This window comes from Octopus sinensis, linkage group LG2, assembly GCF_006345805.1.
Source record: "Octopus sinensis linkage group LG2, ASM634580v1, whole genome shotgun sequence".
NCBI classification, from domain to species: domain Eukaryota; kingdom Metazoa; phylum Mollusca; class Cephalopoda; order Octopoda; family Octopodidae; genus Octopus; species Octopus sinensis.
The window spans coordinates 79,977,807-80,000,872 of record NC_042998.1 but is presented as its reverse complement, the minus strand read 5'-3'; the positions used below and the strand labels follow the sequence as shown (position 1 = coordinate 80,000,872).

The 23,066-nt window shown below is 35.5% G+C and overlaps 1 protein-coding gene across 2 annotated transcripts in view; it reads left to right on the top strand.

Moving 5' to 3' along the window:
* The window catches only part of LOC115232532, a 277,962-nt gene that overhangs the window by 231,360 nt on the left and 23,536 nt on the right, over positions 1-23,066 (top strand). For both annotated transcript variants that reach the window (XM_029802460.2, XM_029802461.2), the window contains 5 exons: positions 11,326-11,416; positions 13,645-13,734; positions 15,740-15,910; positions 17,552-17,671; positions 19,539-19,679. In XM_029802460.2, coding sequence (XP_029658320.1) covers positions 11,326-11,416; positions 13,645-13,734; positions 15,740-15,910; positions 17,552-17,671; positions 19,539-19,679 — 613 coding nt within the window. The remainder of the gene's footprint in view (positions 1-11,325; positions 11,417-13,644; positions 13,735-15,739; positions 15,911-17,551; positions 17,672-19,538; positions 19,680-23,066) is intronic.

Genomic DNA, 23,066 nt, shown 5'->3' with positions numbered 1-23,066 from the left:
ATAATAATGAAGATGTGTAGTGGTTAAAGATTGTGAGTGATGAATGTGAATAATGAGTGATAGGAGAAGGAGAAAAAGCAGGGATATATATATATATATATTTAATGTAGGATAAAATTTTTTCGAAAAAAATTTTATCAATGGCCAGCATATTAAAAAATACCTTTAAATGTTAAAATTATAAACAACTTATAAACAAGGGCAAACGAAAAAATTTCTAATGACAAATATGCCAAAAAATTGGACATATTGTCCATTACCGTATAATTTTTCACAATAAGCATGCTACTCAAAAAAAAGCCAACAGAAATCTCTAAAAAATTCGATTATTACCATATCGGACTGATTTCAGGGTTAGTTCGTAAGAACCCTCCCTTCGTCAGTGATAAATGTGGCAAAAGAAATAAATGAGATACTTACTCATACCCATGGAAGAAGCAAAACACTAAGTCATGAGCACAATTAAGTACCTCAAATACATCCAAAATAGAAATACTCCAGCCCATTCAAGACACGTGCGATTTGAACTGAGGCTCTCACAGAATGAGAGAGTCCAGAAGTGAACACTTAAATTTATATTTAATGTAGGATAACATTTTTTTCGTAATAATTTTATCAATGGCCAGCATATTAAAAAATACCTTTAAAGGTTAAAATTATAAACAACTTATAAATAAGGGCAAACGAAAAATTTCTAATGCCAAATATGCCAAAAAATTGGACATATTGTCCATTACCATATAATTTTTCACAATATGCACGCTACTCGAAAAAAAGCCGACAGAAATCTCTAAAAAATTCGATTATTACCATATCGGACCGATTTCAGGGTTCGTAAGAACCCTCCCTTCATCAGTGATAAATGTGGCAAAAGAAATAAATGAGATACTTACTCATACCCATGGAAGAAGCAAAACACTAAGTCTTGAGCACAACTAAGTATCCCAAATACATTAGCTTGCTAATGTCCGTTTGGGACTCGCGGAGCCTTCAGCAGAACAGGCGCACATGGAGAGGTAAATATATTTTCAAAAATTGTTTATGTAGTAAGCTTAGCTGATGAGCTTTAAGTGTCAATTCACCACAGAAAGTAAAATCAATTGATACTGGGATATCTATCCTCCTCTTTGTAGTTTTACAAATGGGGACAACCATTTTTCTAAATGTATTTGCTATATTCTCCATGCGCCTTTATATATAGTCAGAGATATGTGGTTTGGGAGAGTTTTAACTCTTCTTTCAAGCTAATGGGTACATATTGTATCCTGACTTTTAATATATTATTTGCATATTCGGATTATGTTTGCTGGCCATTTTATCATTATTTTTTAAAGATAATGATAACTTATTTGAATTTTGTTTTACATATATATATATATATATATATATATATATATATACACATACAATACATACATACATATATTAATTCAAATAAACTGCAGATATAACAGAAACACATTACACACAGATGTATGAAACGAATTTGCATATACACATACACACATACATTAACAGCAATTTTTTAAAATACACTGGTTGCTAAAACGTACATATCTGAGTCAATTAAGGGTCAACCAACACACTGAGTGTAGCTTCTTTTGTATTGATTTCTTACCCTGGAGAAATACCCATTTAATGATATTTGATATGAAAATTTAAATTAATTTAATTCTTTAAATTGAATTAATTAGGCATGGAAACAACTATAAGAGCAAAGAATTTGATATTGAACAGATTATGTTCAAATAAATTGATATCTCCGTTTTCTTTTTCTGTTACTTAAATGATATATGTTAGATCTGATCAATAAGTATACGGACTGTTGCCATAGTAACAAAGCTAAAGCATGCAGAGTGAAGCTGCTTGGCAAAGATTGACCTTGAACACTGCCGTGCATGCACACTAAGTTTTAACATTCTAGCTCACTTCTGCTGTTTGCAGCAGCACTTGAAAGGAAGGTGTGTAATGTGTGATTTTCGCATTGACTATGACAGAGAAAGTTGTCATGGTGATACCTGCTCAGAGGCCTACACAAGGTTGCAGAAAGTGTATGGAGAGGAGTGTATAAGCCACACACAAGTGTACAAGTGGTTCAGATGTTTCCAAGATGGCTGAAAAAATGTCGATATTGACAAATGTTGTGGGGAAACCTGAAACCAGTGCAACTGAGAAAAACATCGCAGATGTGCATGCAGCTGTGAGGGGAAAATCATTGAATCACCATCCATGAGTTATCATAGGATGAGCAGATTAGTTATGGTTCAGTTTAGTTCATTATCACTGAAGATTTGGGTATGAGATGCGTGTTTGCCAAAACTGCTTTCAGCTGACTGAAAAGACACCCGGCTTTCAGTTGCACAAGTTTCCTTAAATTGTGTTTGGAACAATAAAACCTTTTTGAAAACTTTGTGTATGCCTCTGAGCAGGTATTGCCAAGCTTTTGGCAAAATTTGATGTTGATTCTCTGCTCAACTTTCTCTGTCATGGTCAATGTGACGAGCACACGCTATACACCTTCCTTCCAAGCACTGCTGTAAACATTAAAACTTCATGCATATGCACAGCAGAGTTCAAGGTCAATCTGTGTCAAGTGGTTTCACTCTGCATGTTTTAGTTTCGTTACTATAGCAGCAGTCTGGATACTTATTGATCAGACCACATATATATATTTGAAAGAGTGTGTATGGTAGCCTGCAATATCTCTAACAGATCAATCAACTATGCAAAGATTCTCTCATTAAATGATGGATTGGTCAGTTGTTGCTTAGCCCCAGGTAATTCTGAATGAGCATACTTTTGACCAAAGGGACTATCTTATCCTTTTCGGCAAGATTACAATATGACTATAATACCATAAATCCTTGAGTATAATACGCAGGAGATTTTTAAGGGGCTGTACTTCTGAAAAACCTAAACCTTGTGTATAATACGCACCCCTTCTCTAACTTGAGTCGTGCGTAATTAAGCCAGCAGCACCTAGTCGAAGAAATGCTTCTGCGCATGCGTAAAACAATAATGGTAATGTTCTTATATTTGCAAATTGTTTTTGCTACATGTTATTCTGTGTTCAGAATACTTTTATTTTAATAAATGTTGCTTACTGCAAGTTATGGATGATTCTTTTATGACTTCATTGCTTTCAGGCTTAGCTTAATGTATTTTTGCGCCCGGCATCACAAATAGAGACTCAGACATTGCTTAGAAAATATTTTTCATTTTTAACCTCGTATATAGTGCGCACTAGGGATCTTGACCTTTAAATTTTGAGGGAAAAGTGTGGATTATACTCGAGGATTTACGGTATGTGTTTCTGTTTTTGAAGAACTGTGGGGTATGATGTGAGGGGAAAATTGTCTACTATTTCTAGCCGATCAAGTGAAAATGTAGAGGCTCTTCCATTGGCTCAACATTTAAGAATTTAAACTAAACCATGATGCTAACATAAAAGTTATATAGCATAGATTTTTAAAAATGACTTATTATTAACTTTAAATATTTATAATTTTGTAGAATTACTAGTGTGTTCTCTTAACTATATATCTGTAATGAAGGCAAAATCAAGGAAATAAAAATTTGAATGAATTAACAAGAAAAAAATCCTGTTTTTGTCGGTTGTAAAATTGTTAAAATGATAGAATAATAGACTAAATGTTTAGAACTATTTACTTCAATTACTGATACTTGTATAATGAAGGAATGCAGTGTATTGGGTCTATTCATATTCAGTCCCCCACCCACTTTATCATTAAAATTTATTTATTGCTATCCATCCTTTCTCTCTTTCTCTCTCACACACACACATGCTCTTTACTATCCTATCCCTCATTGCTGACATCCATTAATCTTTTATTCTCTCAGTGTGTGTGTGTGTATGTGTCTGTCTGTCTCACTCTCTCTCCCCACTGCATTCTCCTTCCCAACTTCATACCCTCTTTTTTGTCACTCTCTTCCGTCACCTTCTTCTCTAACCCTGTCGCTCTCTCTTCACCTATCATACTGTTCATTCTGTTTCTATCCAACCAGTCTTCTTACCAATAATCATGATCTCTCTCTCTCTCTCTCTCTCCTCCTTTACTCTCATTTCCATTACCCTATCATTTTGGTTCTCTTCCTTAATTTTCTCCTACCATTTTCTTCTTTGTCATGTTGCTTCTATTCAACCTCCTTAATAACAACTATCACATAAGTATTTATCACTCCTTCACTCTCTTTCTTTACTCTCTTTTCTATCATCTTTCTCTTATCACTCTGATTCTCTATATTTATTTTCTGTTACCCTCCCTTAACAGGCTCTCTTCCTACTTAGTTGTGTGATAAAGAGGGATATTGCTGTAAAGAAACAGTGCATGGGTAGAGAGAACACTTTTAGTTTTGTTTAGCTGAGACAACCCTCTGGTGCTAGTGAAAGAATGAATGGAGACAGTAGACTAAAGAGGGCTCTTTAGTCTTCCTAAAGACAAGGCAATCTCTCTAGTGCTGGTGTTATGATAAAATGCACCCTGTATACATTGTAAAGTGGTTGGCAAATAAACAGAAACAAGGAGGAAAGAGGACTTGTTAGTCTTGCTGAGGATATGGCAAACTCTCTAGTGTTGGTGCCATGTAAAATGCACCCAGTTTACTCTGTAAAGTGGTTGCTGATAGGAAGAGTAACTAGCAATAGAAGCCATGCTAAAAGTGGAACAAGTGAGATGTGATCCTCTGACCATCTAAGAGGTCAGTAACTCCAAATAAGAGTGGACATGCACTGTAACTACTTGTCCAGCACATGCTGGTATGAAAAACATGTGTAAGAGGATGGGGATGATGGCAGCAGTAACAATGACAGATAAATGTACAGTTAATTATTTATATATATATATATATATATATATATATATATATATATATAAAGGCGTAGGAATGGTTGTGTGGTAAGTAGCTTGCTTACGAACCACTTGGTTCTAGGTTCACTCCCACTGCGTGGCACCTTGGGCAAGTGTCTTCTACTATAGCCTCAGGATGACCAAAGCCTTGTGAGTGGATTTGGTTGACGGAAACTGAAAGAAGCCCGTCGTATATATATATATATATATATATATATATATTATATATATATATATATAATATATATATATATATGTATGTTTGTGTGTCTATGTTTGTCCCCCCCACCACATCGATGCTGGTGTATTTATGTCCCTGTAACTTAGTGGTTCAGCAAAAGAGACCGATAGAATAAGTACTAGGCTTACAAAGAATAAGTCCTGGGGTCGATTTGCTCGACTAAAAGCGGTGCTCCATCATGGCCACAGTCAAATGACTGAAACAAGTAAAAGAGTATATACAGACTGATAAACACATAATTATATACATGTATGCATTCAGAAGCAGAGAGAGAGATACATAGGTTATTAATACAAATGTAGGTAGATATTTAGATATATATATTTAGGTATATATATTTAGGTATATATATTTAGGTATATAGATACATGAGTATGTTGGTAAATAGATAGATATTAACATAATCGAAAAGTTGCTATGAAGGTAACTATATACATACAAAGGTAGATAAGGAGGTAGGTAAATAGAAAGGTATAGTAAAAGATAATGGATAACCTCATAAGTGGATAGATACATACAGTTGTAGAGATAAATAGATAGACAGATAGATAGATATAGAGTGTGATACAAACATACATAGATAGGTAGGTTGATTAATAGGTATGTACTAAAGTAAGAGAAAATAAATTGCTTTGTCTATTTCCAGAGGAAGGAAAAATAACGGAACATTTGAACTAAATGAAATGTCCATAAAGACATAACTATAAGAGATTAACTATATATGAGTTTCTCTGAGAGATAGGAATAAATAAATGGCTTATATTGTTAACATAATCTGATGATGTGCATGCCAGAGTATGTGATGGAGGTGGTAGTGGATGGGTTGACCATTGTGGCTATTACATGCCCTTTATGTGTGTGGACAATTCTGTATTTGTAAGTATATTTCTTCCTAAAGTAACTTTTCTGAAACACAGATTGCTCTCTCTTTCCTTCCATGCACAGATGGACACACACATATGTGTGTGTGTGTGTGTGTGTGTGTGTAGGTAGTATAAATCCTGATAGGGTAGAAAGTCAGTGTATTTTCAATGCAGCACTCAACAAAAAAGCGTTGAAAAAAAATATATGTATCATAGAGCCAAACTGACAAAGAACATCTCCAAAAAACAAATTCAACTCCAGGTCTTTTTTTTACTAACTCATATATAAAAGGTATGAATCTTCTATAAGAAATCATTTATGATGAATTCCTGGAAGCACTAAATAAGTAGTTTTTATCCAAGTGCTGACTACCTTCTTTTTCTTAATATATATATTTATATATCCTGTTTCAGTCACAAGACTGTGGCCCTGCTGGGTCAACTCCTTGAAAAATTTTAGTCAAACAAATTGACTCTAGTATTAACTTTATATATATATAAATGTGAGTGTATGTAGATGCCAATAGAGTAAACTCATAAACCAGTTGACTTTACAACTGAATCCTATCTAACATGCATGAGTATATGTATTATGGCTAAATGGTTAAGAAGTTTGCTTCGCAATCATAAAGTCTTGTGTTTGATCTCTACACGACTCACTAATGACAACTATCTTTGCCTTGAGTAAAACCCTAAGTCTTGTGAGTGAAATTGAGTAGATAGAAACTGTACAGAAATCTATCAGATGGATTGTGTCTGCTGATTCTGTCTGTGAATTACATTAAACCTATATGTGTCTGTGTAGAGATACATGGCTTAGTGGTTATGGTATTGGCTTCATGATTGTAAGATTGTGGTTTCATTGTGTTCTTGAGCAAAACACTTCATTTCACGTTGCTTCAGTCTAGTCATCTGGCAAAAAAGAACTGTTCTTTTGACAGAACAGTATCCCATCCAAGAGAGAGTATATATGCTAGAGAACCTGGGCAACCAGCCCTATAAGTCTATATGACTGAAGAAAGTGCTTTATCTTATTGTTTTATGTGTCTTTGGAATACTCAACCACTTACATGCCATAGAGTGAACTGGTAAATCAGTTGACTTTACAACTGAATCCTCATTTTCAAAACTAATGGATATCCATTTAGTATTCTGTATATATATGGGTGTATGTGGTTGTGTAATTAATTAGAAGTTTTTGTCCCAACTACATGCTTCTGGTTTCAGTTCCCCTGCATTGCCCCAGGCCAATCAAAGCCTTGTGATTGGATTTGCTAGACACCAACTGAAAGAAGCCTATCTCTCTCTCTCTCTCTCTCTCTCTCTCTCTCTCTCTCTCTCTCTCTCTCTCTCTCTCTCTCTCTCTCTCTCTCTCTCTCTCTCTCTCTCTCTCTCTCTCTCTCTCTCTCTCTCTCTCTCTCTCTCTCTCTCTCTCACACACACACACACAGTAGAATTAGAAATAGAAAATCCTTGGTGTAGTATTATATATTTGAAGAAGTGCATAGGAATGGCTTTTCTGGTAATCTTTCTACTTTAATAATTAGCAGTTTATAAATCATTGGGTGTATAATTATTGAAATGGAAAAATGGTCAGAAAATCTATTCCTATTCATTTCTTCAAATATATGCAAGTGGGTACTGAAAAGCTCCTGGCTTTAAGAGTATTACAAAAGGCTTGGTTGGATGCCCAACTTTTTGAATTCTTTTACAGGGCTTAGAAAAACTGAAGGGCTGCCACAATAACTGTGTGAATCCGAGAGGGGAATATGTTGAATAAAATCATAATTAACTGATCCTCCAGTATTTTCTTTTTACCCAAAGCCAGAAACATTTTAGCACCCCTTTGTATATATGGGTGTGTATTACTGTTTCATCACTCTGACATCACATGATAGTTATAAAGGAACATCACTGTCATGCAAGTGATATCTCTCATTTCTAATCTTATGTGAGAAACATGTCTGGTCATAGTGAAAATATAATCTTTCTTGGAAACAGAAGAAGGGCATCTGGCTGTAGAAAATCTCCCTTATCAAATTCCAACTGACCCTTTCGATCAGGGGAAAGTGGACAATAAAACAATGATTATGATAAATATTGGTTTCAAATTTTGGTGCAATGCCAGTAAGTTCAGGAGAAGGGGTTAAGTTGATTACATCAATCCTAGTACTCACCTGGTACTTATTTTTTTCTATCCCAAAAGGATGAAAGGTAAAGTTGACCTCGGTGGAATTTGAACTCAGAACATAAAGACAGACAAAATGTTGCTAGGCATTTTGCTTGGCATTCTAACAATTCTGCCAGCTCATGCCCTGATGATGATAAATATTAAAAGAATGTACTCTGTGCTGTTACCTCTTTATATTTGTAAAGATTTATTGTGGGAATTGGAAGATTTAAAGTTCCAGTCTTCATAGTGACCACTGGTTTCCTCTCAAGATGAGAATCTTCGTTCAGATGAGTGAATAATGGTGAAATCAATGTTGTATTTTTAGGTGATGGATTTGACTGGGAGTTAGGTATTCCAGTTGTGTGTGATATGTAGGTGAAGCATTTGTTGGGAGTGAGGGGTCGTGTTTGTATTTTTATTTGTATTTTTCTGTTAATGCAGATGGTGGTGTTGTGTGTGTGTTTTCAAATGTGTGTGTCTACATTAGTTTGAACAACAGAGACTTTTGGTCATAAAAGATTATTATGGAGGATTATGGATTTTTTTGGCAAGTTTTAATGTTGGTTATCTAAGAATAGTAATTTGGTTATTATTGGAAATGAAAAAGAATAACAGCAACAAACAAAATTTCTCTATTATGGGAAATGGAATTAAAGGTGTGGTAGAATAAAAATTTTAGGCTGAAGTATTTTTTCTGTGAAGGTCATTGGAGGTAAGTGAGGTAGTTTTCATTGGGAGAGAATGTTGGGAACATTGTGTTGGGCTAGAAAAACGATGTAATGTGCTTGTGTGCATGCGTGAGTGCCTATGTGTGTGTGCATGCACACATGTGTGTGAATGGAGGGGAGAGTAAGGAGGTGATCACTTCATACAAATAAAGTTTAAGACTAACTAAACATAGACACACACACATATTCTCTGCATATGAGCATGTATGCATATAAGTACACAGTATAGTTATAAATATGCACATACATTGCAGTGAGCATATGCATACACACACTGCATAGTTGTGCTTGCATGAATGTACACACAAACACACATATTTATGCATACATTTTATATATATGATATATTTCTCTCTCACACATACACACTATCTCTCTCTCTCTCTCATATATATATATATATACATACACACACATACACACAAACACACACTCATTATGTATACATATAAATATCATGTACACATCTCATACACAACACACATTTATATTACACACACACACACATTTTGCCCATGCAGACATACATACATACACTAATTCACACATCCTCGCACAATTTCAACAGAAACATCTCCATTGATATATTGTCAATAATATTCCCTTTTATGATTCCTAAACATCCTTTCAAGTGACAGCAGAGCAACAATGAGAATTCACATGAGGTATGGTCTGTTCTGGAAGGAAGGAAGTGATATCTGACAGCAGATGTTAGGCATCTTGGTGGTGATTGTTGTTGGTGTTGTTGTTAATAAACAATGTACCACTTGATGGATGTATCCTCATTGCTCTGATCCAATTCATGGATATATCATTTAAAATTTTTAACCCTTTTTACTGTTGTATATAATGGCAATTGTTTCTCATTATTGCTAGAAATATTTGGTACACAAACACAATTTCATTATACATTGTCATCATCATCATCATCATTAATGTTATTGTTATTGCTCTTATTGAGAAGAGTGATGAATTGGCAGAATTGTTTGAGGATCTCACAAAAATGTTAGAGTATTTCTTCAAGATTAGAGAAGGAACTCATCAACTGATTAAAAGTAGCGAACAGGAAAGCATCACTTGCAATGTGCTTACAGTGAGAATAATTGTTAACCACTTCCCAGATGCAAAATGCATTTTAGGGTAAGCACTTGTGTGCTGGTGAGGGCTCTGAATGCAGGAGTCAGTGTCTCATCAAACAGTGAAGCAACCTCTTTAGATGTTTTCGCCTCGTCCACCATGACACTGGACCTAATGGGGTCACCCACCAATGCAGGTGACACAACTCCTGCATAATAGCTTGAGCTTTGTTGAGTCAGATGTTGTGATTTTGAGCTGCTGTTTCTATCATTCTCAATGTTTGATCTTATGCACATACTCATTCTAGGGCACATACTCTGGAACACAAGGGAGTGAAACATCATTCAATGGGTATTGGTGGAGGAAGTACAGCTTGGCAGTGAAGTTAGTGAACTACAGCAGACATGTGCTGTTTGATTCCAAGCATATATTAATGATTTTCCAGTAGCTCTTTGCTAAGCTGTATGAGAAGAGCAACAGACTGGAGATAGTAGAATACAATACCTTATCCAGAGATGATTCTTTACCGAAGACTCAATACTACAAGAAACTGATTTCAGCAGAAGTAGTCGATGTGTTGAGCAGCTGTGGAGTGGCAAATCAGTGAGACTAGATGGTCTTTCCTTGCTAGGCTGGTTCATAACTGTCTTGGCAGCTGTTTATTGCAACTGGCAGTAGACTGAGAATATTCAAAGTCATGTAAGCAGAGGAGTAGTGATGCTGTTGAGGAAGTACCCTAACAAAGGAAGAACACAATAGGCAACATCAGATCCATAGCTTCATTCAGAGCAGAGTTAAAGGTTTATGCAAGGGTGCTTGTTTGCTGAAAGATTGGTGCTTATCCATGATAGCCTCCCCACCTCACATGATACATCATAGAGCAAGTCAGGACTAGGTCTGGCTTTGATGGGACTCAGATTAATTAAGATCATTCTGAAGCAAAGCACAGGGTCAACCAACATTATCTAGTAACCTTAAGACCAATAAAAGAAATCATCATCATCATCATCATCATTATTATTATTATTATTATAACGGTGAGCTGGCAAAATCATAAGCATGTCAGAGAAAATATTTCGCAGCATTTCAATGAAACCCAGTGGTGATATCATTTTTAGTTCAAATTCCACTGAGATGGACTTTGCCTTACATCCTTTCGAGGCTGATAATATAAGTACCAGCTGAGCACTGGGGTAAATGTAATCAGCTAACCCACTGCTCCTAAAATGTTGATGGCCTTGTACCAAAATTTGAAATTATCGTCATTATTGATACTTCACCTTATTCCTTTGTTACCTTAATTTTTCCTGTCTGTTGTCTCATAAACCATCACTATTATTATGATTTAATTCCATACCTTTTGATGTCTTTGCAGGATGGAGGAGATGGTAAGCAGTATGCTCCATTATAAATCCAAAGTTGAACAATTACGGCAGGAAAGGTTCAATTTGTCGGTGACTTATGAGGTAAGCTAAATTTCACTGCTACTTCTTGGTTCCTTTCTATTCTTTCATCTTCTTTTCTTTGACTTGTTTCAGTCATTAGTCTGTGGCCATGCTGGGGCACCACCTTCAAAGGTTTTAGTTGAACTGATTGACCAGGACTTATTTTTATGTCTCATATTCTATCAGTCTCTTTTGCTGAAACAGTAAGTTACAGGGATGTAAACAAACCAACACTAGTTGTCAAACAGTGCAGGACCCCCACACACACATACACACAATGGGCTTTCACACAATTTTTGCCTACCAAATTCACTCACAAGGCATTGGTTGGCTCAGGGCTATAATGGATGACACTTGATGAAGGTACCATGCCGTAGTATTGAACCGAAAGTGATGTGGTTGCAAAGTAAGATTCTTAACCACACAGCTATGCATGTGACTATTATTTAACTTTCTTACTTTTCAAGATGGCAAGCAGCAGAATTGGTAGAGCATTGACTAAAATACTTTGTGAAATTTAGTTGTGTCTCTTTAGGTTCTGTTTTCAAATCCTGTGGTGGATAATTTTGCTTTTCATCATTTCAAGTTGTTAATAAACTAAGTACCAGCCAAGTACTTAATTGACTGGTACACTGGGATAGTGAAAATAGATAGTATAAGTGCTTTGGGTATTGAACTCATGATGACTAGATTTGATTCTGGAATAGTATGATGCATTGAACAAGACCCTTCTTTCTAATTGCTTCAGTTTACTCAGGTAAAAACTGAATACCAGTGATTGTTGGTGGGTGAATTCATATGACAGACTGACATCCTATGCAGAGAGGAGTTTTGTACTTTCAGTTGTTTAAATGCCCATACAGAATGGGATATATTGTGGCATAATAGGCCTGTACATTTGTGACAGACTTGAGTACTGGGATCAATATAAGTGACTATATTTCACTTTAAAATTTTTGACCTTGTTCCAATGTTAACCCTTTAAATTCCAAACCAGCCTGAGACTGCCCTTAGTTTTGTGGTACAGACTTCTTGTTTTAGGAAAGATCTAACTTAAAAGCTTCCATTGAATTCCCATGTTCATTTACATTTTAAACACCAGCTTAATAATGACAGATATTTTACTAAATTCATTATTTACAAAACTAATTGAAACAAAGGCAGTGTATTTCAACAGAAACCTTTCTTAACAAAGGCGTAGGAGTGACTGTGTGGTAAGTAGCTTGCTTACAAACCACATGGTTCTGGGTTCAGTCCCATTGCGTGGCACCTTGGGCAAGTGTCTTCTGTGATAGCCTCGGGCCGATCAAAGCCTTGTGAGTGGATTTGGTAGATGGAAACTGAAAGAAGCCTGTCGTATATATGTATGTATATATATATATGTGTGTGTGTGTGTGTGTGTGTGTATGTGTTTGTGTGTTTGTGTTTGTCCCCCCAACATCGCTTGACAACCAATGCTGGTGTGTGTACGTCCCCATAACTTAGCAGTTCAGCAAAAGAGCCCAATAAGTACTAGGCTTACAAAGAATAAGTCCTGGGGTCGATTTGCTTGACTAAAGGCGGTTCTCCAGCATGGCCACAGTCAAATGACTGAAACAAGTAAAAGAGTAGTGTGTGTGTGTGTGTGAATAAATGTATATCAATAATACAGTTGAAGTTAAATATCCCAGAGAAATGTTCTGTATATTAAATACATAGTAAAATTTTGCATGTATAATATAGTTGTCATGTATCAAACGTTTTTGCAGCATGTTGATCTCACTATAGCAAAAATCTTCTTGATTAAATACAAGTTCTCAGATGAAACAATAACATTACTTCATTCTGACTTTCTCAAAATGTTTTCTTGGCAAAGATATTGCGGTAGTTTATCATTACCTTCCCCAACCGGATGGCTGTTGGCCCACCACAAGCTTGTCTGGCCTTCAATAGGTCTTGTTTTTAGTCCTGCTGGGTGTCCATATACTCTTCTCACAAGAGTCAGTTTTAGTTGCCAATTATAGGTAGTACTAGTTTATAGGGTCCAAATAATAGGTCTCTTCAGTGTGTGATAAGATTTCCGACCTGACTAATAGATGTTATATACTGAATCAAGAAACTTCAATTAGTTGAAATTATCTAAGCAATTAGTAAACAAAAACGTCCTCTTGGAGTACTTAAAAAATGCCAATATCTGTCATTTCAGTTTGGATTATCAAAATGTATTTAACCAGATTAATGTTATTCTCGCCTCTCCTCTCTTTCTTCAGGAAAACTTACAGCAGTACCGTTTACAAGTTAGTAAGTTGGAAAGAGAAAATATGATGTTACTAAATGACTACAAAAAATTACAAACTCAGGTGAGTATAAGTTTAACAACTTTATTTTATTTCATGGATTACACCTGTATTGACTTCATAATTACTGTTGACAAATTGATTAATTGTGCCTCCAATGTAGCAGGGGAGTGCCTATTGGGCAGATGTGTTCTATGTCTAATTTTAAATTTAATTGCTGATTCATCTACAAAGTACAAGAATGAATCTTCCTCCTCCTCATCTTATCATCATCATTATTGTTGTTGTTCTTCTTCAGGCAGTGAGCTGGCAGTAGTGTTAGAGCATTGAACAAAGTACTTATTGGCATTTTGCTGTCATTAAGGACTTCAAAAAGTTAAAGACTTGGTCTAAATGCTTGCAACAGAGTAGAATCCAATAAAAGCAGTCAAGGACCAGCTGTTGATGTTACTTCCTAAATATTGAACTGTTAATATCCTGCTGAAAATTTTCTAAGTCAAAAGCCCAGTTCTGTAATGATTCTGTTACAGAATAAAAATAAATTATAGAGGAAGGGATTAGAATTTTGTCTCTTATATTAGATAGTTCCTTACTTCCATCAAGATGGACTGTTTGACCAATGCAGTCCCATACAGTAGTGTGTCATACAGGACATTAAGAGTTAACTACAAACTAACTAGATTCTTATTAATAATATTGATTTTTATTGCTAAGTGGTGGGCTAAAGCATTGAAAATCAAAGGACACAACACATTGATGATGATAGTAATTGAGTTGCTAGTCTTTGGCTTTCTGTTGCTACCCACAAGCATACTATAAATGTCCTCCCATGTGATCCAAATTATATAATAAAAGCTGGGGTTTGGGGGGGGGGGTTGCCTGTGCTGTTTATTTTTCCCGAAAATTTCAAGCCTTTTTTTTCTTCACCGCTCATTTTCTTTTTTCTTTTTCTTTCCTCTTTTTTCTTTCCTTCTTTGCCAGGCAACTAGTGCAATATTAAAAAATGACTATGACACACAAAAATAAAACACTATTTAGCGTGAGATCAACAATATTTTATCTCTTTTGGCAAATGCAAGTAATTTTTGAAATATCATATTTTCTATTCATATAACTGGGAACAATTTTCTTATACTCAAGTTTCACTAACTGTTCATCTGAGAAAATTTTGTGCAAATTTGATGCCAAGTTTTTCAAAGCAACACAGATAATTTTTTCACATCTTTTAGGACTGTTTTATCCATGTTAGTATTTATATCATACTTATATCTTCTTGAATGATCTTCTGGGAATTTTGGTAGGATTAGGTAGGGTAAGGGTAGTTGAAAACTACTTCTAAACTGGCAACTTCATCTGATATTGTACTTTTTAAACATGGGCTTGGAGGAAAAGATTTCAAATGGCTTTTTATCAGAATTAACCTGTTGATAAACATATCTCTCAAATAATACTTACAGGATTAAAAAATGAAGTAGATACAGGATAATTTTCTTCTTTTCAGTTACTGAGTTTAGAAAGATTTTTAAAATTTGAAAATACTTTCAAAAAGGTTTCTCTCTCACTCACTAAATAATATTTGAGAATGCTCTCCACCTCTCTCTCTTTCTCTCTCTCTCTCTCTCTCTCTCTCTCTCTCTCTCTCTCTCTCTCTCTCTCTCTCTCTCTCTCTCTCCTTATCCCTCTCTCTCTGATCTTGTGTTTCTATAAGCAATATTCCAGAATACTTTGATTTAATAACCAAAATACAAATCATTTTTATTCCAGAATTTTGGAAATAAATAATTTTCTCTTCATCCTCCTTATCATGTTTAAGACTTTATTTCTAAGTGCTCTACATCCTCCCTTACTCATAATTACATGCTCATACATACAGATTTTAAATCAAACGGAAGATTTTTCTCTTTTAGGATTTCATTGGCTTGCTGTAGGTGAAATGAATAAAAGATTGAAGCAACTCATAATATATTTCTGATCTTAATTTGTCAAGTCTAGGTGGATGAAGTTAAAACAGCTATTGACGCTTGAAATCAAGAAGTTATACTAAAATGTACCCAATTCTGTATTTCAGTGTTACTCTTCTGAGCATCATGAAAACCCACAGCAGTTACTGGAGCAGATTAAAGTGTTAGAAGCAAATAATTCTTATTTGCAGATGGAGAATGAACAACAACGGAAGGAGTATGAGAAATATGTAGATGAAATTGCTAACCAGGTGGTGCAGGCAGTGCTTGTACAGAAAGTAAGATATAACTGTTATTTCAAAGTTTTCATTCTGTGCATCATTTCTTAGATATGTTGTGATAAGCTTGACTGTATAGTTATAAAATTTATTTCTTATCTGTTTTGTGGCTCAGTTTCACTGCATATAACTTTGGACTTGGATAGGTGTCTCTCTTCCATAGCTTCAGGTTGACCAACACCTCTTGAGTGGAGTTTAGTAAATAGAAACTACAGAAGCCTGTCATATATGTATATACATTTTTATGTAAGTATGAGGCACAAGTATAGTGGTTAAGAAGTTTGTTTTGCACGACATGGTCTTGGGTTCTGTCTCACTGTGTGGCACCTTGGGCAAGTGTCTTCTGCTATAGCCCCAAGCCAATGAATATATATGTGGAGGCGCAATGGCCCAGTGGTTAGGGCAGCAGACTCGCGGTTGTACGATTGCGTTTTCGATTCCCAGACTGGGTGTTGTGAGTGTTTATTGAGCGAAAACACCTAAAGCTCCACGAGGCTCCTGCAGGGGGTGGTGACGATCCCTGCTGTACTCTTTCGCCACAACTTTCTCTCACTCTTTCTTCTGTTGGCCTGCTCACTTAGCCAGCGGGGTGGCGTCATTTGAAGGCTAAAACAATGCGAAGCGCATTATGACCAGTGATGTGTAGCAACATCTGATAGCCTGGTCGGTCACGGTTATATATATATATATATATATATATATATATATATAACTAATTGCCTGTAACAATTCATGTTTCATCATAGTAAGATTTTTTTATGTTTACAACTGTCATGTAAGGCATTAGAATTTATATACTGTGCTTAATTTTGTAATGGTTTTTGGTCTAGTAAAACTAATATTGGTTTCAGTTGTACTGTTGTCATTTATTACCCCATTATTTTGGTTGTAAGCAGTGATATTGTTTAGCATGTTATTTGGGTTGATGCTGATGTTGGTATATTTGTTCTTACTATGAATGAGATATCAGAGATTTTGAGATTTCATATTTTGAAATTGTCATTAAAGTTGGGAGATTTAATTTAATTATCTTCTGTTAAACACTTTATTAATTTTGTAATTAGAATAAATTTGATCTGTGGTCCCACATTTCTGCCATTTACCTAAAGAGACTTAAAAATCAAACATCCAGTCATCATGGTGTTTGGAGTGATCACTAGTGATGATGACGTTATACCTCCATTCATCTTCCCACACATCCTCAGACTCAACACGGAGACCTACATCAAGTGCCTGGAGAAGGTAGTGCTGCCTTGGGTCAAGAAGCTGGCTGCTGGAAGACCCTATGTCTGGCAAAAGGACTCTGCACTATGCAACACAAGCAGGAGAACCCAGTCAGAAACTTAAAATGATGCTATCTTTGAGGGTAGAACACTGAAAGCAATGACAATACTAAATGGATATATAAGGGGTATATATTGCTGAAAGGTGAAATGACAGATTATTAGAAGTTTTCAGAAATGATTTTCAAAAAGTTACCCATGAGAATTAGATATTGGAATGGTGACTGTCTGCAATCCCTAATGAGATCTGGTGTTGTATATGTGCACTTGTAAATTTGTATCTGTGAATGTATGCATCCATGTATACTTACACATGCAATTGATATTTCTAACTTGTTTACTGATCTGCTGTTTGCAGGGCTTGAAAGAAGAATGTTGCCAACTGCAGGAACGTGTTCATGACTTAGAAGTTCAAAACAAACAACTTAATTTGTTGTTTCAACATCACTTTCGGTTTCCGAATGAATCAACAACTAAGGTAAAATTTTACATCATATGTTTCTTTTTTTGTTTTCTTTTTTGGTGCTGGGATGGTTATATGATTATTTGATTGATAAGCTTGCTTCCCAACCATGTGGCTTTGGTCCCACTGTTTGGTACCTTGGGCAAGTTTCTGCTGAAATTGTCCCAGGCTAACCAAAGATTTGTGAGTAAATTTGGTGGTTGGAAACTGAAAGAAGCCCTTTACCTATATATATATATATATAATATATATATATCATCATCATCATTTAATGTCTGCTTTCCATGCTGTCATGAGTTGGAATGTGTGTGTCTGCATGTGGACCCTTGTCTTGATATCACATAACAGTTGCAAATGAGCATCATCATCATCATACCAGCAAAGTTCTCCATTTCCTGGTTTCTTATTTCTTTATTGCCTACAAGAAGCTAAACATAGAGGGGACAAACAAGGACAGACAAAAGGATTAAGTCGATTACATTGACCCCAGTGCGTTAACTGGTACTTAATTTATCAACCCCGAAAGGATGAAAGGCAAAATCAACCTCGGCAGAATTTGAACTCATGACGTAAAGACAGACAAAATACTGCTAAGCATTTCACCCAGCATACTAACATTTCTGCCAGCTCGCCACCTTTTCCTGGTTTCTATGTAAAAGATATTTATCTACAGTAAAATATCATTACCTTGCTTGGAAACAGGTGAGGGTTGGCAATAGGAAGAGCATTTGGCTGTAGAAAATCTGCTTTAATGAATTTCATCTGACGCAAGCATAGCAAAATGCCTGTTAAATGAGGATGATTGTTTGATATTGTGGTTCATATTTTATGCTGTTGTTCTTCCTATCATTTCATTTCACATTCATTTCAATGTTGCTTAGTCAAAGCTAAGCTCATTTTTCTGCATTTTCACTGAACCTTATAAGGTCAACAGAAGTGAATCATTCCCTAAAAAGACAATCATTTAGGGCAGTAAACATTGTGGTGAAGACCTGTCTGCTGCTCCTCACTCCCACCCCAAGAAAGTAGCAGTTGTTGTATGCAGTATGTATTGTTATATAGACAACTGTATTCTGTATAAGAAAGAACACCTGTATATTACATTCTATATTATGTCTATCTCTTTATTTTGTCTGTTGTCAGCAGTGAGACATATGGTCAAACTGAGAGAACACTGGTCAGCTGGCTGTAGAGTCAATAGTTTATTAAATTTTGTTAATAATCTTGTATTAACCTGTAACAAAGCAGATACCAAGGAAGTCACAAGTTACTGCATAAAGCAATTCTTTATAAATGGCAAGTGTTTCACTTTGTAACAATACCTGGAAGTGTATATAGTGGGAAGCTTAACACATGCTACCTTGTTTAGCTCCATCACCTGGTAGTTTCCCCAATCGAGGAAGGCCTGCAAAGATCATGGGTACTACTCATCTTTCCCTGGCCAACTTCAAGTTATACTCTATGTCTTAGAAAGGTAGGACACTTGGAACATTCTGCTTTTAGGTATACAAGGTCACACCAGGAATCCCTTTCATCATAGGTCAGTTCAATTAGTGGTGAACCAGGACTAAATGCTACCAACAGCACTTATCATAGCTTGAAACCAATTCCTCCATATCCAGTAGCTTCACACAAACACATTCACATAAATGAACAAACACCAATGTACACATCCCTTAAGAATTAGAAAAGCCATACTTAGAATAAATTATTTATTAACCATATATTTTCATATTATTTAACACTGTACATCTGTGACAGATATTATCTTGGGACAAACACTGCAGTTAATTAACCCTTTCTTGGTATATTTGCATTGAATATGATACACAGATTGCTATTTTAAAGTAATCTATTTAAATTTCTGTAATTTATTTTCCAGTTGCCGTGTCTTGAAACTTATGTCACTGATGGAAATGAAGTAAATGAAGGCGGAAAATTATCATTGTTAGATTTTGCTTCTTCAGCTGGAATGATGTTTGACAAAGGAGCAGAATCTCTCCAGAGTCTTTGTAGCCATTATGTAAGTATACATTCTAAAGATTCTATCACTACTCTGTAAAATTTTCACACACACATGCACACAAATTCAGTGAAACTAATTTTGGCAAAAAATGGAAAAAAAAAATATAGTTAATGCAAAAGGGTTATAAATTGAGAGAGGTTTGCGTACTTTGAAGAGAGATGTGTCCTGGCATTTCAAAGAAAGACCCAACCTGAAATATCAGAATTTATCTCTTCTTACAACACATGAACTTATTTTATGAATTTTAATAATTCTGATCCTAGCTTCTTAAGATGGATGACACCTCTCACTTGCAGATGTCTTCTTCAAATTTAATCCTTCACAATGTAGCAACAGTTAAGGGAAAGCATGGAGAAAAATTAACAAACATTATTACCGAGGATATTTAGCAGGCTTATTCAAAGACTCAGTTTTCAGTAACACCATTCTGTTAATAAATGTCAGTGAACCAATTATTATAACCAAATGTTTGCATTTTGTTACTAGTACTATACAGCATCTGTGGCATGTTTACTTGACTCTCAATGCACCAGTGTATATTGGTATAAATAGGTACTGTGAGGTGGTTTGTGTCATTGTTTGTAAACAGGAAGATAGGAGTATTGTTTAAACAATAAATAATAGGTGTTTCATTAAATTATTTGTACTGAATTAAAACTTTTCCATGTTCAAAAGATGCAACAGAAAAAAAGAAAAGAAAGAGAGAGAGAGAAGGAAAAAGAAAGCAAGTCTCAGTTACAATAACAACAATAACAAAATGTTTAACTCCATTACATAATGCAGATTGGATGAATGTAAAAGAGTCTAAAATTGAAAAGATTATTAAAAACTAGTAATGTTAGGCCCAACAGATATTGCTGGCAAATTTTGTGTGCATCAATGAACAGCCAGCTGCTGGTGTGTGTGTGTGCACATGTGTACTCAAATAAATCAATTGATTTCTTCTAACAAACCAATTACATTATACAATTTTATTACAAAAATTAGCTTTGGTTTACAATCAAAGTTAAGATGCCAGTGAGTTGGTAAGGGTGGTTTGGTATGATATAGAATATTTAATTTTACAATTGGCTTGAAGGACATCGGAATAGAAGCCAGACAAACTAAAATTATCTACATTCTTAAGAGATCTAATCCTGTTTAAGTCTTGGAAATTAACATTTCCCTTCATTTCTTCCATGTTTATTATTATCAACATAATTATTGTTAGCAGTTGACATTGTTCTGTGTCCTTAGTCAAGGTCTTTTAAGTCTTCTTTCCTAAAGCTTCATGGCAAATCAGGAAATCCTGATTATAACTTACCACCATTTTGTCCCTTGTATGACATACATTATATGGACCTTACCTTCCCCTTATTCTATATACTTTATAACCCATCTGCTCACCTAAATCCTTTTCATGCAACCATTTCTCTGCCCCACAATCTTTAACACTTATACTAATCCCATACTGAGCTCTTATGTCTAATTCTTTTTCACCAAATTTGAAGGTTAAGAGGTTTTACATGAGTGAATTTATATTATTGGTCTCTTTTTTGCCTAACTGCTAAGTTACAGGGTTGCAAACAAACCAATACTAGTTATCAAGCTATGGTGTGGGACAAACACAAAGGCACACATGCGTGCATGCACACACACAAACAAACAAACACACACACACATATACAATAGCTTCTTTTAGTTTCTGTCTACCAAATCCACTTTCAATGTTTTGGCTGGTCCAGTCCTATAGCAGAAGACACTTGCCTAAAGTGCCATGCAGTGGAACTGAACCCAAGACCATACAGTTGGCAAGCAAACTTCTTACCACACTGCCACGTCTGTGCATTATTTTTATTTTCATTGGTAGGAAATTCTTATTACTAGCTCATCACTAGAAAAATCCTTCCCCAAACTTTTGTTTGCTTTAGATAAACAGTATTTAAATTTGCTGTTGTTCTTCTGTGAGCATTGTCATTTCTTTGTCAATAGACCTACGAAATAAAGAAACTAACTGAATCATTGGCATGATTCACTGAACAATGTGTGTACTAGGTATTCCATGTTCCAGTCTGGTGTCAGACTTCTGTGTATTCTCTCTGTTATACAATGAATATGGGTTTGATTATTACAATCAGGACACATTGAAGTGTTTCGGGTGCATTATGGAAGCCACAGTATTTTGCACTGTTGGTGCTACAAGAAGGACTTGTTGCACTGTTACAGTGAGGTATTTGTGCACTGTTTGCTGTACTGTTAGTCACAAAATTGCACTGTCTGTAGTGCATTTTTACAATCAGAGGATGTTACATAATATATAATTCAAGTTTACAAAAAAGCAAAAAAAAAGCAGGCGCAGGAGTGGCTGTGTGGTAAGTAGCTTTCTAACCAACCACATGGTTCTGGGTTCAGTCCCACTGCGTGGCATCTTGGGCAAGTGTCTTCTGCCATAGCCCCGGGCCAACCAATGCCTTGTGAGTGAATTTGGTAGACGGAAACTGAAAGAAGCCTGTCGTATATATGTATATATATATATATATATATATATATATATGTATGTGTGTGTATGTGTTTGTCTCCCTGGCATTGCTTGACAACCGATGCTGGTGTGTTTACGTCCCCGTCACTTAGCGGTTCGGCAAAAGAGACCGATAGAATAAGTACTGGGCTTACAAAGAATAAGTCCCGGGGTCGATTTGCTCGACTAAAGGTGGTGCTCCTGCATGGCCGCAGTCAAAATGACTGAAACAAGTAAAAGAGTAAAAGGTAAGGAAACAAGCAGGTGTATTAGTTTGATGCTTGGGAAGTATGGAAAAGTCTTTGACATTTTGAGCCTATGTTCTTCAACAGAAAGGGATGAGAGGAAAAAGATGGAGAGAGAAAAAATGTGTAGGGAGTAACAACACTTTCATAATCAGGAATTGTCACACATAGTGTGCTGCCCATTGTGCATTATTGAAGAGAAGACATTACAGTGTTTTGTTAACTATGGTGGGGTGGTGCAAACATTTTCTTTTAAGATCTGATAACCTTGTGATTAATGTTAATGTTTACATTTGAACTGTTGTTATGCTTTAGCTGTAAGTCAGTCCATATCAAGCAAGCCTATTATTAAAAGCGTTCCAGTCATGACTTTTCCCTCTTAATACTGATAATCCAGCACCATATTTTCTAAGAGAGTAGAGTGTGATTTGAGTGATTTTGTTGCTACTTCTAGCAGGTCAAGCAGTCATGTAGTGGCTCCTTTGTTGCTTCATGTACATTTGTTTAATACAATGTTGTGTGCCACTTATGCTTGGAATGGTTTGATAGAATTGTTAGAGTATCAGATAAAATTCTTTATATTTCCATAACTAGATACCTGTGCTATTTTCTCTATAATAAAACACCAATGCTTGTCCCTCT